The sequence below is a fragment of the Lissotriton vulgaris genome, chromosome 4_1 (genome assembly GCF_964263255.1).
Source record: "Lissotriton vulgaris chromosome 4_1, aLisVul1.2, whole genome shotgun sequence".
Classification (NCBI taxonomy): Eukaryota; Metazoa; Chordata; class Amphibia; order Caudata; family Salamandridae; genus Lissotriton; species Lissotriton vulgaris.
In genome coordinates, this window is record NC_141691.1 from 2,104,100,836 (window position 1) to 2,104,118,013 (window position 17,178).

The 17,178-nt window shown below is 43.6% G+C and overlaps 1 protein-coding gene across 1 annotated transcript in view; it reads left to right on the forward strand.

Moving 5' to 3' along the window:
- Positions 1 to 895: 895 nt before the first annotated feature.
- The window catches only part of LOC147725128 (C-type lectin domain family 2 member D-like), a 210,043-nt gene continuing 193,760 nt past the window's right edge, over positions 896 to 17,178 (forward strand). The window contains exons 1-3 of the mRNA XM_086918182.1: positions 896 to 1,054; positions 2,958 to 3,030; positions 13,914 to 13,983. Of these exons, the coding sequence (XP_086774308.1) occupies positions 896 to 1,054; positions 2,958 to 3,030; positions 13,914 to 13,983 (302 nt within the window). The remainder of the gene's footprint in view (positions 1,055 to 2,957; positions 3,031 to 13,913; positions 13,984 to 17,178) is intronic.

Sequence of the window (17,178 nt, forward strand, 5' to 3'; positions counted from 1 at the left end):
CAGCACCCTCAGCCCAGGAGATTCACTCAGCTTTTGATGGTATTTTTACGAAAGTTGGGGCAATGTTAACCGTACACTCTTCAGGTCAGGTTCGTGGCGACCCAAAGTGGTTTGATCACTCTTGCTCTAAGGCAAATCGTGACCTAAAGGCGGCTCTAAAGGCCAGACCTAGGGATCTGTCACGAATCCAGGCGTCACGTCTTAGCTACAAAAAGGCTTTGGTCAAACGTAAAGCAGAAGTGAACGCCTCCATCTGGGAAAATTTGTTAGATCCCAAAGTCCTCGTAAATAGTGCGAAATTCTGGGAAACTATAAATAAACCTCTGTTTGAATCATTAGGCGATTCCTGTGTGGGCACCAATATAACAGAAGAAGAGTGGGATTCACATTTTAGATCTATTTTTAATAGTAACATTCCACAGCCAGAATCAAAAAAAGGTGCTTTAGGAGTTAACCCTCTGTACTTTTCCATTCGTGAGGTTGAAAAGGGAATTAAGGGCTTATTAAGTAACAAAGCCCCAGGGCCCGACGGCCTGCCCCCGGACCTCTTTAAATTACGGGTATCGCTGTGGGCGCCTGTTCTTACCGCCGTGCTTAATGCAGCCGCTGATCACGGATGCCCAAGGTCGTGGGGGGTTTCCACGATAGTCCCAGTTTTTAAAAAAGGGGACCGCAACAGCACGTCCTGTTACAGACCAATATCTTTAATTGATTCCAGGGGGTCAAAGTAGCGGGTGGTGTAATCCTGAATAGATTAACAGCCTGGGCGGAAGAGCACAATATAATCTCCCCGATGGAATATGGCTTCTGGCCAGGCCACTCCACCATCTCACAGTGCCTCAACTTGTGTATGGTCCCGGGAAAATACACTTTGGCACACCAGGGTACAATTCACATGGCCTTTATGGACCTCTCCTCAGCCTTCGACTGTGTTGACCGGGCTAAGCTTTGGGAGGTCATGGGCAACATGGGTGTGGAGCAAAATCCTGTTAATTTACTGGCGGACTTACACCAGGACTCCCGGGCCAACGTACGGTACTCCCAGGTTCTAAAGGTAACTAGGGACTTTGGAATACATCGGGGTGTCAGACAGGGCTGCATTTTGGCCCTGTTTTTTTTTAAATTTATATATTATTAACTTGGAGGAGAATCTTTTAAATACAGGTGCAGACTACCCCTATGTCGGGCGCAAAGGGTTACCTGTCTTACTTTATGTGGATGACGCCATTTTGTTGCTAGGACCGCAAAAGGGCTTCAATCTCTACTTGACACCTTTTTTAGCTTTATGAAATCCCGAGATCTCGCCATTAACAACACAAAATATTTTGTGATGAACGTAGGGAAAGATTATAAGAAGACGTTTTCATTTCATGTTAATGGGGAGAAGATTCCTACAGCAAAAACCTTTTCATATCTGGGTGTCTTGTTCGACATAGGCATGGGCGGAAAATCCGTTCCGCTCGCGGATTTTGCAGATTTTCGGGAAATCCGCAATCCGCGAGATTTGCGAATTTCCCGCAAAATCCGCAAATCCGCGAGCAGCGGATTTTGCTCGCACTGCTCGCACTGTTCGCGTGAGTTCGCGCCCTGCGAATAAGTGCAAAATTGCAGAAATACGATCTTAGCAAAACTGAAAGTAACTACTTACCAGGTTCAAAAGTTCAGGCTCATCATTAGTAGCCATTTCCTGGAGTGCTTCCTGAGGGGCCCCTCCAGAGTTCAGTTGCCAGTTGAAACTATTATGTGACCCTGCTCTGAACCTCAGAATAGTTACACATATGCCACAAAGGTCCTGAATTACAGCTAAGGGAGACAAGCAGGAGCCAGGCTGGAAGTTAAAATCCATTAATCAGCCCCTAATTCATTATTGTCAGTTGGGGCAGGGCAGGTGTTGTAACTAATTTTGCAACAATGAAAGCACTTAGCAAGTGCAAAAGATCACTAATCAGGGCGCACTAAGGAAGCAGGTGCCAGCTAAAAAAATATTCTGTGACACATGAATCAGCCCCAAATTAATTCAGGTCACTTGAGGCAGGGAAGGTGTGCTTTGCTTTGCCGAAAATAATGTACACTGGACAACCAGAGGGTGTGGTGATGAAACAGAGGGTGGCATGGGTGGGCCAGAGGGTGGCATGAGTAGTCAGAGAGTGGCAGTGGTGACAGAGAGTTGCAGTGATGAAGAAGAGTGTCCCAAACAGGCTGGACACGTAGAAACAACAAGTTCGCGAAACTTGCGACCCGACAGGTAAGTTCGCAATTTGCGAAAGTGTACAAAACCCTCGCGAACTGGCAGAAACACGGGCGAACACAAAAAAAAAATCCGCAAATTCGCGGGAATTCGCGGATTTTGCAGATTGCGAATCCGCAAATCCGCAAAATTCGCGAACGCGAGATCCGCAAAATTCGCTCATGCTTAGTTCGACAACCAGTTGAAATGGGGCCCTGCAGTCAAGAGGAAAAGGGGGGTGATGATCCTGGCAAACGCGGCCATTTTTAACTTTGCCAGGAAAATGGGCAAATGCCCATTTGCCGTGCTGTTAAAAATGTATCAGGCCAAGAGCGTGGCGGTAGGCTGCTATGGAAGTGAGTTATGGGGGCACATGGCAGTCAATGACCTTATGGTGGCAGAAAATAATTTTCTGAAACAGCTGCTGGAGGTTCCTAGGGGAACTGCTAGCTTTATAGTGCATGAAGAATTAGGCACTCCCTTTTTAAGTGATACCATAGCGCTATGACCATTAATTTGCTGGTTAAAATGTTGGCTAAATAAATACCTGCCTCTAAACCACCAACTACTGAGAGGAGCTTTATGATCGGATAATATGCTTAAAATCCTGTGGTTAAAATATCTAAAAGATTGCTTCTCCAGACTGGGGCGCCCAGAGCTCTTTGTAAACCCCGACTCTATTATTACAGCTGATGTAGAGTTTGTGAGGATTTTTTTTTCCCTCTCACAGCATTTGTATCGTGAGGAGCTGGAACTAAATAAATGCAGTGTCCGGAATTATGTTGTTCTGAAATCTACACCAAGTATGGAACCCTATTTGTCCTGGCCGATGTCGGGCTATGATCGTTATTTGTTAACAAGGTTCCGTCTGGATTTTTTCCACCTATTGCTAGCTGTTCCAAAAGGCAGCCACCGAAGCCAAGTGCTACCACCCTGCGGCTGCGACAACGTGTCTCCGCAGGATCTGGTGCACTTTTTATTTATTTGTCCTTTTTATGATATACCTCGGAGGTTTTATCATAAGCCTATTCTTAAAAAACTGAATTTTAACCAAGTTAGACCTGCACTTTATTATTTACAGCTGCTAACTCACGAATGCACTTTATTTGTAATTGGTTTCTTAAAATTGGCCATACAATTTAGAAATAGCATGGAGGGTTAATTGCCTAGAACTGTTGTTAATGTTGTATCTGATTAACGGTGATTGTAAACTCTGGATATGTGGCTTTTTGATATCTGATTTTATTTGTGTTTTTATTAAATTGTGCTTTTATGGTTGTTTTTGTATGAATAAGCGAATAAAGATTTTGACTATGGACTGGATTCTGTCTCCGAGTGTGTGCCATCATTCCTTGTCTGAGTGAATACAACAAATGCTTAATACACCCTCTCAAGCATAACTGCTTGCCCACACTACCACAAAGAAAGCTGCTAGTAATTATCTAATTTAACCTCTGCTATTCCCTTGGGGATCCACTGGACTCTGTGCACACTATACCTTACTTTGGTGTAGTATACAAAGCCTGCTTCCTACATTCATACATATACATTTACCCTGACAGGCTAGTCCTTAGACTATGACTTTTTCCTTCCTCAGGTCAATTCCAAGTTCCCTTTACAGCAGGAAGTCTTCCTGCTGGTGTTTGTTACTGTCCTTTTACTGATGTCAAATATCTCTTCATACTTTGAAAGTTAAGTCAACAGTTCTTATTTAATTGGTGCAAGTTTCTTCCTGTAGAAAAGCTGATTCTTTTTTTGGTAACGTTTGGTTCAGATACGACAGGTCTGAAACAATATGTTCCATCATTAAGTAGATGGATCCATTCTCGACCCTATGGATTCACCTTTGCAGAAATAGGCTTACCTTGTTGTGCTGGTGTGAAAGGGAGGTTGGCCAACAGTCTGTCCACTTTTAGGGCAGATGTTCAAGGGGCTTTAATGTTGGAGATTTGTAGAGCAGTAACCTGGGCTCTACTTTCCACATTTGTAAACCATTAAAGAATTCTGGAACTGAGGACATTTTGGAACTTTTCTTTAGGAAGCTGCAAAATTTCTTTAATATGAATACATTTAATTTGTTGCAATGCATTCTGTTTTCTCTGTCATACTTTGACCAGAAATTACTAAGATTGAGTGTGTCTTACAAGTAGTGTCTGGAGAGATGAAGTAGTCATTACACTGACTCTTTATTCCTTGCTTTAGTCATTAAGATTGTCTAAATATTTAATCCGATGGCCTTATTATACTTCCTGTTACAAAAAATGTGTTTTTCCCTAAAACTTTATGGTAATATTTCATTTTGAATGCCACATGTTTAACAGTAGTGGATTCTCGCTGTGTCAGTGTTGCCTCCTAAAATGATGCTTTGTTTTGCTAATTCTTTTATCAAGCAATCTTGAACAGGAAATGAAAGAGAGAGAGAGAGAGAGAGAGACAGCAAGAGTGTGTTGTCACATTTGCAGAATGTTGTGACTAGATCATACGGCTGATGAAGTACTCTCTTAGCCCAGGCCTGAAGCCAGCTGAACCGCAGCAGCCAATGTTTAAAACAAGCCGTGCAGTAGCTCCTTTATGTATGTGTGTGTGAATGGGTGTAATGACATGACAACTCAGCTGGGAGCCTGTAGGTGAGACCTAAAAAGGAAATCCCTCTGGGGAGAGCATTGGGGGGATTTTCCTCCTTGCAGTAGGAGAGTGTGACTTACACATTGTAGGTTCCCACCGTGCCTCTACATCTGAGTGTAGTCGCACATTACTTGTACCAAGGCCAGGTGTGGCCGAGAAATTTAAAAAGGGGGTTGCAGACTGCTCATCACCCACCCAGATCTGATTGCAGTGTATATGTGTTCTTTGTGCTCTGAGCTAGCAGCCTACCTCAGGGCTTCGAGTCCAGTATTTGCGACTATGCTGTAAACCTGGGTGGCTAACTCTGGTCTGCCAGTGGGGTTTGCAGAGTTTTAGAACTCTGCACTCTGTTTGGAGTGTGAAGTTTTAAAAAACTCCACACTCACAGCGGAGCAGAGTTTACCGGTGCCAGGAGGATAGGAGTGTAGGACTTACCAACTCCTGCTGCTAGCTGCACTTATATAATAATTCTTTATTCGGTTAATCACAAAGAGAAACCATAAAAGAAGCAAGTAACATAAGGAATTCATACATACATAGATTAAAAAGAAGCTGCACTTGTCTCCCGCTTGTCCAGGTAAAATTCAAAGATCCTAAGCAAGGTCAGCCCTCTTGTACCTGATAAAGGGGTAGAAACAGATTTAGGGGTCCCTCCTATGGGAGTGGTTACACCCATGTCCTTTGTCCAGTTTTGCGCCAGAGCAAGAGCCAATGGCTCCCAGAACTGGTTCTAGCTGGACTATGCACAAGAACACTAAATGTGCCCCCAGTGCAGACTTTCAGGCACTCTCAGAGTGCACCCACCCAGCCCCAATACACTAAAGCCTGTCTGGGAGGTGGTAACACTTGCCTGTGACAGGATGCCTATTATCATGCCTTCCTCTGCTTGAGCTTGGCTCAGCAGCAGAAGGGCAGACGCGTGTCTGTGGCTGGCAGCATTTTGTGCTGCCCAGGTTGGGAAAGCTGGTACCGGTTAGACCGGAGACCCAAACATGTCCCTCTAGAAGGGTGGAATCAAACCTCCCACACCAGTTACTGGTGTGGAGGTATGATTCCAAGGTGTTTGATACCAAACACAACATGTTTCTGAGCATCCGTTTTAAAGTTAGGATTTACCACAAGGTTGTAATGCACTTAAACATATATGCTTGGCTGCATCACAGACAGCCCTTGAGAATGGTCTCCGAACTCTGCAGATGGGCCCTACTCATGCAGGGGCACCCTATCATGTAAAACCCAGCACCCGGACTTCAGTATTGGTAAGGCCTGCCATAGGGGTGACTGATAGGTTTTAGGTGTAGTGATATATGTATAGATATAGGGATACTATATCTAAGTAGGTGGTGCGTTAGCAAACCTGTGGTGTCAGTTTGAATTGTGTCTCAAGGGTGGCATAATACATGCTGCAGCCCATGGAAGGCCTCTGGTGTACCTAAGCCCTTGGTACCTGCGTACCATATACTAGGGACTGATAGGGGTACCCCAGAGCCCAATCTGGAATGTACCTAAAGTACAGACTTACCAATTTAAGGGAGAAAGCAGAGATGCTGGGGTCCTGATTAGCAGGATCCCAGTCAGCCTAGTCCAAAAACAGTGAAACGTCAGCAAAAAGTGGGGGTAACCATAAGAAGCAGATCCTACTTTCCTACACTCATATTCAACGTTCAGTCCTTTGCTCTCAAGAATGGAAAAAGCTTTCATTAATTTAGCATCATGCTCCAACTTATCTTTCCCAAAAACTAAGATTTCATCCTGAAAAAATAACAAATGATTTTCTTTCGCAAATAAGTTGAACATTAATCTTTGGAAAACGAAGTAATGAATGCAATGTAGCATCTACAATCAGGTGTCAAAGACGCCTGATGATATGCTGAGGATAGGTCGATGGTGGAAAACCACAGAGCTCCTCTCAGCATAACAACCATTTTGTTAAACATGGGGAGAGGGAATTTGTCAACCTTAATATTGTTATTTAGGTTGCGCAGGCCCACACATAATCTGATTTTTCCGTTACTGCACCTTGCAATAATGACTAGGGAAATCCAGTGTGAGACTTCTTCAGGCTCAATTATATCAGCATTCGGGGCCGGACTGGCCGTAGTGGGCACCGGGCAATCCCCCGGTGCGCCGCACGAGTGGGAGCCGGTTTAGGGCCCCTGGGGGGGGGGCGATTTTGTTACAGGGCCGTCGATGCAGCATAGCTGCAAAATCGGCCCTGTAACAAAATCGGCCGAAACTGGCCCTGGCAAAGAGCTCGGCGACACACCCAACACCCCCCCCCCCTGAAGGTGGGGGGAGGGAGCACTTTGCCTGGGCCGCTTTTGGTTCCCATTATGTTCCTGTCAGCATTTACTAACTTATCTAATTCCTTTGTCAATTCATCGCATACAGTAATAGGTACATTCCTTACCTTATGAATATTAGGACATGCATCTTCTTTTGAATGTATTTTGTATTCAAAATCAATTATATTTCCAAGAGTTTTACTGAATACTTCTGGAAAATTCTGTTTTCTTTCATCTGCAAGAGACGTATCTTCATCAAGAATGAGAACTTGTTCTTTGCTATTTGGATCTAAGGTCATGTGCAGATCTTTTTGGTCTCACCAGCATAAAATGGAAGATCCTGTTTTTGCTATATATAATCTCCCTCGTTAACTTCTGTGCTTGAAATTAAAAGTAAGCCGGCAGAAACCCAAAATTTGAATTTTCTCACTGCCAAAACCTTCAGGGTTGACATCAGTCTCTAACAAATAATGACCCACCTTCTCTATAAACCTTTCCTCCTAAACAGCTTCATTTATAATATTATACAGGACCCTAATCAGCATACATGTTTAACCCAACACCCCTAAAAATCATCCAACATTCGGGCTTACTTTTGCACTCATATTAAGAATCAGTTTTTCTCTAACATCACAAAGTTTGACGTCATTTTCGTCATCTAACTCTTCAACACAGATTTGGTCTTCATTAATGTATTTGACAAGCCTCTTTTTCCTGCATACCTTAGCATAGTGACCTTTTATGCCACAATTTCCGCATTTAACATTGATGGCGGGGCAATTCCTACTGTGAGCTAGATGTTCTTTACTATCACATGTATAACACTTGTTACCTTCTTGTTTGTTATCGAACTTACTGATTCCTTTGTTAGGTGGAGCATTACCTTTAGTGCTGTAACTTTTGAAAAACCTATTAACAGAGTATGAGTCCTTCCCTTTAAGTTGTAAGGCTACAGCAGTTTTTGATAATAACTCAGCTTTTCTCACTAAAGTTAAAACTGTATCTAGAAGAGAATCTTCGTTTATCCATAGTCTTTCTTGGATAGCTGGATTACTACAATGCATAACAACTGTACCTAACAGGCTCAGGAAACACAGAGTACTCGTCGTACGGATGCTCCAACCAACAGATTTTTGGATGCGCAAGTACGATGCGCAGTGAAAACGCATTATACAGGGTTCCAATTCCCGCAAGTCTCAGCATTTTAACAAGGCGTATTAATGCTCCGAATCGCACCAAAACACTAAAACGGGCCCGAGACTGTGTCTAATGTGTTGTTTTAATACTGGACTTAGTGGCATTGTTCGCGGACCAGTCTGTTGTGTCTGTTGCCACGGGTTGTCACTTGGCTATCCCGATGCTTCCATGTACGAGTCTGACACAACAGGCTCCTTTCCTACCGAATCGTATGTAGAGTTTATTTCCCAACCGAATTGTTAGGAACTTTAACACTTCGTATCATACTTGCACATTCGGAAGGAGTGTGTACGATTCGGTCTGAAAAAAATAACGGGTCATTGTCGGGTAAAATGATTTCCTTCCCCAATCGGAATCGACCCCTTTGTGTGGAGGCTGTGGCAGAGACGCTAGAGCTAGGCAACAGGAATCGACTGCTTAGCACGGAGACCGTAGCTAAGGAACTGACAAATGCTTTTCACGCATTCGTTGTTACGACAATTCCGTGACAACAATGTCGCTGGGGAGAGCTTGTCTCGTTGCGAGTGACATCAGAGTCTAAGGAGGCCAAGCAGGAAGGAGAAAAAAAAATGAAAATGACTCACCCGAGACGCGACAACACAGGTAATTCAGTTGGGGAGTCAAAAGCCTCGTAGAGAATCAGTCTACTTCAAGATTACGTCCAGGTCTGGAAACACGTAAATTCACCAGAAAGGAGATCCAGGACTAAGAAACTGCAAAATGCGAGGGTACGGAGGCACATGAGATCACTTGTCGCCAACTTGAAGTGAAAAGGCACCCTGGTGGAGGTAAAGTAAGTTGTACTTTATTACTCGAGTGCAGCACAGGACCACAGGACCTCTCAGCTCCGCCAATTGTCCCAACTGCTGGCACTACAAATAACCAACCATCTATAACCTAGAACCTATACAAACCTAAATATGGCTAGCGTGGGGATGCATAGACACGAGCCAGTGTGAGTCACAACATATATATCTGCTGCAAGACAAACAAGCATTTGCAATTCAATAGATATTGCATTAGTAACATTTAGAGGTATTGGTGTTACAAATGATAATGTTTTTTTAGTGAAATATTATCCCAGCAGTATCATAAGTTTTGAAACAAAATCCACAGAGAAAGCAAAAGGTGCAGTACCACAGGCTTTTATTAGGTGTCCCTGTGGAGTTGTAAAGGGACCCCTCTTCCAAAATGGGCCCTTGTACTGGAATTAGGATTGCATGTTGGCTCGGGGACAGATAGCAAGAGCTGCTTGTCACCTGAATCCACAAATAGTCTATCCATCAACACCTGTTATAACAGAAAAACTGCAGGAGCAGCCAAGGAGCAGCAGATCGCAAATGGCCAGGAGTGAATTTAGCAAGGGCTTGCGAGTAAACATTTGTATATGTGTACCTATGTGAGTATGTATGTATGTGTGTGTTGGAATATTTATGAGTGCCAGGAAAGGACCGCCGGAAAGAACATCCTACAATTTTCCTGGCCAAATATTGCCCCGGATAGAGTATTTGCTGCAAAAGTGACTTTGCGATTGGTAAAGGAAGGAATTAGGAACAATGCGCATGCCCCACCCGAAGTCTTACCAATATGCGGGTCACGGCTTCAACAGTGGGTGTACAACAATGGGTGTTAACAGAAAATTCTCCAATTTATGAATTAAGTGATACAATCAGAGAACACTCCGCTGGGAGAATTTCATTTAGCGTACTAATTCCAATGGTGCATATAGTGGAGAAAGTACAGTTGGTGGATTCACTGACTGATTTAGCATTTTGCCCATAAATCCAAGTATTTTCTGACCTAACTAATTCTAACTCAGCCATAAAGTATTTTTTTTTAAACTATAAGTCAAAAAAATACAACTTGAGCAAGTCAGTGACTGTGTGGAAATGTAATTTATCCAAAATATCAATGCAAGACTGTAATGCATGCTGGCACCACTGAAAACTCATAATGAGCCAGTTTGTTGTTACAAGGGCTGGGCATTTATTTTTCTTCACTCCAAAGTAAGCGGAAATAAATCTTGAGATGAATTCACGTTGTCTGAGGATAAGTTTATGTCTACTACAGAAGTAGGCTTGCATGGACCATTTTGACAGGGTCCTTACAACCAGTAATTGGCTGTGAGTCACCCTAATTAGGAAGTCAGTTGTCAATAGCTGGACAGTTGGTAACGTTTATTCGAACACTGGCACACCTTACACTATTACACTGAAGGGTAGTGAATGATGCCCTACACCACATGCATGCTCCTGTATTGATAATGGTAAGGTAGCCAGCCTTGGACTATTGACCTGTAGGGGCCACTGGAATTATGTGGCAGGGGACGACCAAATTATGTCGCAAGAGCAGGCAAATTATGCGGCTTAATGTGGAATATTTTGCAATGGTTTTGCTTAATTATTTTGCCATTTTAATTTATGGAAAAATTGTCTGGGCATAGATTGCACCTCATTAGTGCACGTTCAACAATCAAACACAGTGAGAAACAACTGAACTATGACCGGTCACTCTTTACTGAATGGCCTTCCACTGGGAAGGAACACACATCACCATTTTTATTATTTCTAGATCAGCTTGAGCTTTATTAAGTTTTTCGTTAAGAATTCGTTAAGAATGGCCCATTTGACTAGCACAATGTGATAATTGACAAATGGGACATTCGTTAAGAATGGCCCATTTGACTAGCACAATGTGATAATTGACAAATGGGACATTCGTTAAGAATGGCCCATTTGACTAGCACAAAGTGATAATTGACACTTGGCTCATTATTCCTCTTTTGGGGCCCCACGCTACACGACACCAGGTTCGCTTTCCAGCTGCCGGTTTAAGTGGCGTAGGTTAAGTCCACATAATGTGTTATTAAGTGCATTTGGAAAGTCACAGTCCCTACGGATTAATTTTATTGTTCCACGTATTATGATACTCATTCAAGGTACACCATTTTAGATAAGCTTAACACCATAATCCATGATGTTACCTTTTAGTAGTGACTTTGGGTCGATTTACTCACCCTTAAGCTGTCACCTGCTGTGTATGTGTATTTGAGCTTATATTAGATTGACAAGCCCCCCTCTCCCTTTTTCACAGATTAAAGGACTCTGTGCCATTCCGGTACAGGCGAATCACACTCACTTGGACCTTAGGGTGAGTACTCCAACTGCCTGCTTTATTAGGCAAATCACTCAGCCTTATATATTAAAACCCCTCTGATACACCCCCCTTTTTTGATTTATTTGCAGACTGTCGTGCCTTGTACATTTGTCTTGAGAAAGACCCGCCGCGACCTTAAACACTGGCGCCGAAGGGTCGAAACGTCGACATTTCTTCACAGGCCTAACAATTCTAGAATTCTAACGAACTGAAAGAAATAAATAGGATTCTGGAAAATCGCATTAGCGGATGGCCTTCAGGAAATAAAAACTTGTATATATTTGTATATATTGATTGTATTGGAATACATCATTATTGTACATACTGTTTTTATCACGTGATCACTATTCACTATTGTCACTTGTTTGCACTTTAATTATTCTATTGACGGTCACTGTATCAATTTGAATGAATTTAATTCAGATAATTATATAAAGAAATACAACTAGTCAAGTACAGGTCCTCTTTTCATTTATTGTAAGAACCTGATTTTGACTTTGCTTCTATCAGAGGGTGGTTTCTTCCTTTCCTTTTTGTAAATTGCATTGAATAGCATTCGCAAATCATTTGTGTTGTTACCCGACAGAACCATTCTTTATTTAACCATTAATTACCCAGGTTCTGAGGGACACAGGGTCACCCCTGTTTTTCTTAATAAGTATCTATAAGATACAGCTTATTCCTGTCCTTTTCCCCTGAGTCTGCGTACAATGGGCTGCTGTGCAACAACACAGGCACCTTTGCACCATTATGCAAGGGTGCCTGCTTTGCGGGGATGATTATTTTTGGACAGGAAGAGAAACCTTTCTGTACAAAAATAATTAAAGAGGCTTTTTCCTCTTTCTATGGGTGCAGCATAATACAGCACCCATAGAAAAAAGAAAAACGAGGAGAGACATTTCTCCTCGATGTTTCTGCCTTACGCCTCCCCTGGGGAGGCGTCAGCTTTTGGCGCTGCCTCTGATTTACGATTGCTCGTAAATGTGGGGCAGTGTCAAAAGGCCGTGGATGTTGCTAGGAACGCCCCTAGCAACACCCATTGCACGCCTCTTCAACGCAGAACACTGTGTTAAAGAGGCTGATATTAATCAGGCAACATTAAGCCAAAAAAAGTGGCTTAGTGCGGCCTGATAAATATCACGCAGGCTTCCACGCTACCAGCACGCCACATAAAGTGACATACTGGTGGAGCAGGGGTCTTGTAAATCTGCCCCAAAGTGCTCAAAGGAAGCACAAAGTTTAGGCTCAGTTTCCTGGCAGGTGAAATGCATGTTGGGATCTTATCTGTTGACTTTGCCTTCCGTTGTTATCATGACGGGTACCTGTTGATGTGCTGCTCTAGTATTTAATACAACGACTCTTGCTGTGTTAATGACTGAAAATGATTTTAGTGTTACAATGTGAATATGTATAAAGTGGGAAAGGGCTTTGTGTAGAAAACAACACTATCAGTGTTTGCCTGACTTTCAGATTGCCATTAATCCTCCCTCCTGGCGCATATGCGTTGGAGGGTTGACGTAAAAATGTTCTGTAATGTAAAACAAGAGGTGAAGAAACTGAGGGTAAGGAGACCGTGCTTGGCCAGGTGCTCCTTAGCCTTGATCGGAAGTGATATATGGCTGCAGGAACGACTTAAGAGGCAGTAATGAAGAGCAACGGAGGAGGGAGCTAATGTTGAGTAGCAGGCGGGAATATGGTTTATTGACTACAAAAGGTCTTGCAGACAGCGCTTGCGCGCTGATGCTCGGCCTAAAAAGCAGATTGAGGTAAATCTTCATGAAAAAATTGTTTCACCAACGCAGATGTTAATAGTATTTCAGCAACAGTAAACTAATAAGAGAAGCAGACAAGTCACATGCATTGGTAAATGCAGGAAAATATGCTACAGCCAATAGAAATGGAGGAACATTAAGTTGAAAGTGCATGAACCAATGAAAAGCCAGGAAAGAGAGGCGGTGAGATGGGATGTAAGGCCCTTTTAAGTCTATAATAAAAACAATAGATTTCATATGCACAGTGCAAGCGCTGTGCAGGTGAAACCTAAAAACGAATCCTATTTGTTAAGGACTCTACGGAAGAAAAGGTGCTTACTGCCTTATGAACCATTAGTGATTCTTGCAAAGCCCACAACTTTATTTCTATGGATAACCTTTTGTGAAACCCAAGGACCTTTGAGTTTAGCTGTGATGTCAGACGCTAAAGGTGGCAGACCAGATTATGTCCAGGCTCTTAAAGCATGGCACAGCCAGCTAGGCTCTTTGAGTTTGTTATAGAACGTCTAAATCCTGACCCTGCCCTCTTAGCATACCATTCCATATGGCTTGTTCCATTGAAAGCTTATCTTTTGAGCCTGCATTGTTTCTTTCTCTGTACCATGTGAACAGTTGCTTCTCTGACCCCTTCTCCTGCCTCCTCTCTTACAGTGACTTTATCCTCCATAGTGCTGCTTCTGCTCTGTGCTGTCTGTGCACTTTTGCTGCTGCTACTGGTGATGTTGGCTCACTGGTAAGTCTCTTACTCTGATAAAGTGCATGTCAGAGAATGCTGTCAGGTGCTGTCACACATGTGACTAGAGCCAGTGTCAGAAGTGTAAGGTGATGTCTCACAGGTATCTAGAGCCAGTATCAGAGCTGTCAGGCACTGTCACACATGTATCCAGAGCCAGTATCAGCGATGTCAGGTGCTGTCACACATGTATCTAGAGCCAGTGTCAGAGGCTGTCAGACATGTATCTAGATACAGTATCAGCGATGTCAGGTGCTGTCACACATGTATCCAGAGCCAGTATCAGCGATGTCAGGTGCTGTCAGACATGTATCTAGAGCCAGTGTCAGAGGTGTCAGGTGCTGTCAGACATGTATCTAGAGCCAGTGTCAGAGGTGTAAGGTGCTGTCAGACATGTATCCAGAGCCAGTGTCAGAGGTGTAAGGTGCTGTCAGACATGTATCTAGAGCCAGTGTCAGAGGTGTAAGGTGCTGTCAGACATGTATCTAGAGCCAGTGTCAGAGGTGTAAGGTGCTGTCAGACATGTGTCTAGAGCCAGTGTCAGAGGTGTAAGGTGCTGTCAGACATGTATCCAGAGCCAGTATCAGCGATGTCAGGTGCTGTCAGACATGTATCTAGAGCCAGTGTCAGAGGTGTAAGGTGCTGTCAGACATGTATCTAGAGCCAGTGTCAGAGGTGTAAGGTGCTGTCAGACATGTATCTAGAGCCAGTGTCAGAGGTGTAAGGTGTTATCACACATGTGTCTAGAGCCAGTGTCAGAGGTGTCAGGTGCTGTCATACATGTATCTAGAGCCAGTGTCAGAGGCTGTCACACATGTATCTAGAACCAGTATCAGAGCTGTCAGATGCTGTCACATATGTATCTGGAGCCAGTATCAGAGGTCTAAGGTGCTGCCACACAGGTATCTAATGCCAGTATCAGAGGTGTCAGGTGCTGTCACATATGTATCTAGAGCCAGTATCAGAGGTGTAAGGTGCTGTCACATATGTATCTGGAGCCAGTGTCAGAGGTGTAAGGTGGTATCACACATGTGTCTAGAGCCAGTGCTAGGGGTGTCAGGTGCTGTCACACACATAGAGCCAGTGCCAGAGGTGTCAGGTGCTGTCATACATGTATCTAGAGCCAGTAACAGAGGTATCAGGTGCTGTCACATATGTATCTGGAGCCAGTGTCAGAGGTGTAAGGTGGTATCACGCATGTGTCTAGAGCCAGTGTCAGAGGTGTCAGGTGCTGTCACACATGTATCTGGAGCCAGTGTCAGAGGTGTAAGGTGGTATCACACATGTGTCTAGAGCCAGTGTCAGAGGTGTCAGGTGCTGTCACACATGTATCTAGAGCCAGTGTCAGAGGTGTCAGGTGCTGTCACACATGTATCTAGAGCCAGTGTCAGAATGTAAGGTGCTATCACACATGTATCTAGAGCCAGTATCAGAGGTGTCAGGTGCTGTCACATATGTATCTGGAGCCAGTGTCAGAGGTGTCAGGTGTTGTCACGCATGTATGCAGATCCAGTATCAGATGGGTCAGATGCTGTCAAACATGTAGCTAGAGCGAGTGTCTGAGGTGTTAGGTGCTGTCACACATGTATCTAGAGCTGGTGACAGAGGTGTCAGATGCTGTCAAACATGTAGCTAGAGCCCATATCAGAGGTGTCAGTCACTCTCACAGATGTACCTAAAGCCAGTGTAAGAGGTGTCATGTACTGTCACACATGTATCTAGATCCAGTATCAGAGGTGTCAGGTTCAGTCACACATGTAGTTAGAGCCAGTGTCAGAGGTGTCAGGCACTGTCACACATGTACCTAAATCCAGTGTCACAGGTGTCCACTGCTGTCACACATGTATCTAGAGACGGTTTGAGAGGTGTCATGTGCTGCCACAAATGTATATAGATCCAGTATCAGAGGCACCAGATGCTGTCAAACATGTAGCTAGAGCCCATATCAGAGGTGTGATGCACTGTCACATATGTACCTAAAGCCAGTGTTAGAGGTGTCAGGTGCTGTCACACAGGTATCTAGAGCCAGTGGTAGGTGCTGTCACACATGTATCTAATGCCAGTATATGAGGTGTCATGTGCTGTCACAATTGATCTAGAGCCTGTGCCAGAGGTGTCAGGTGCTGTCACTCTCACACACACACACTCACACATAGAGCCAGTGACAGATGTGTTCGGTTCTGTCACACACACACACGTAGAAAGAGTGCCAGAGGTGTCAGGTGCTGTCACTCACACACACACGCATAGAGCCAGTGTCAGATGTGTTTGTGTTCGGTTCTGTCACACATACATATAGATCTAGTATCAGAGGTATCCGGTGCTGTCACAGATGTGTCTAGAGCTAGTGTTAGATATTGTCACTTATGTATCTATAGCGAGTGTTATAGGTGTCATGTGCAATCATGCATGTATCTATAGCCAGTGTTATAGGTATCAGGTGCTGTCACGCATGTATCTAGAGCCAGTATCAGAGGTGTCAGGTGCTGTCACATGTATCGAGAGCCAGTATAGAGGCTGTTACAGATGTATCAAGAGCCATACAAAGCTATAAAAAGTTTTCAGGTACCTCAGCCTGCTTTGCTGCCTCTTTCCCCATTCCACTCCTTCAGCAGATGGGAGATCAGTCATTTATGAGCAGGGAGCTCCCCTACAGAGATTCCCCCCTCTTTCCTTAGTCTTACATATCTGTAGTGCAGCAAGTGTTGCTTGTGTAAGCATGTTTGCATCAACTTTTCTAGAAAAAGATTGATATGATAGCACAGCGGATAATCTGCAATGCTGCGAGCTTAACAATTTAAGACATCTACACACCAAATTCACCTTTTGCTTTGTAATTGGAGCATGCATGTTCATATTTAGTAGTTTAGGGAAGGTTAACACCATGCAAAAAATGTTCATCGACATCTCAATTTCGTAATTTGAACATTGTTTTTACTACTTAAATAGCAGGACTTTCTATCTAGCAAGGTCCAAATTGAGGTGGTTGCTTTTGTTATATTCACCACCTGTCAATCAAGGGTTGCGGCCCAGTTGAAGACTTGTCTAACAAGACTAAATCCCTACCTGTCAACCTCTTGGCTAAAAAATGTGAGTAAAGTCAGGGATTAAAGAAGTGCATTTCATAAGGTAAATTAATAAATATCCCTTGTTTGGAGTGTGATGTAAGGTTGGAAAGTGGCT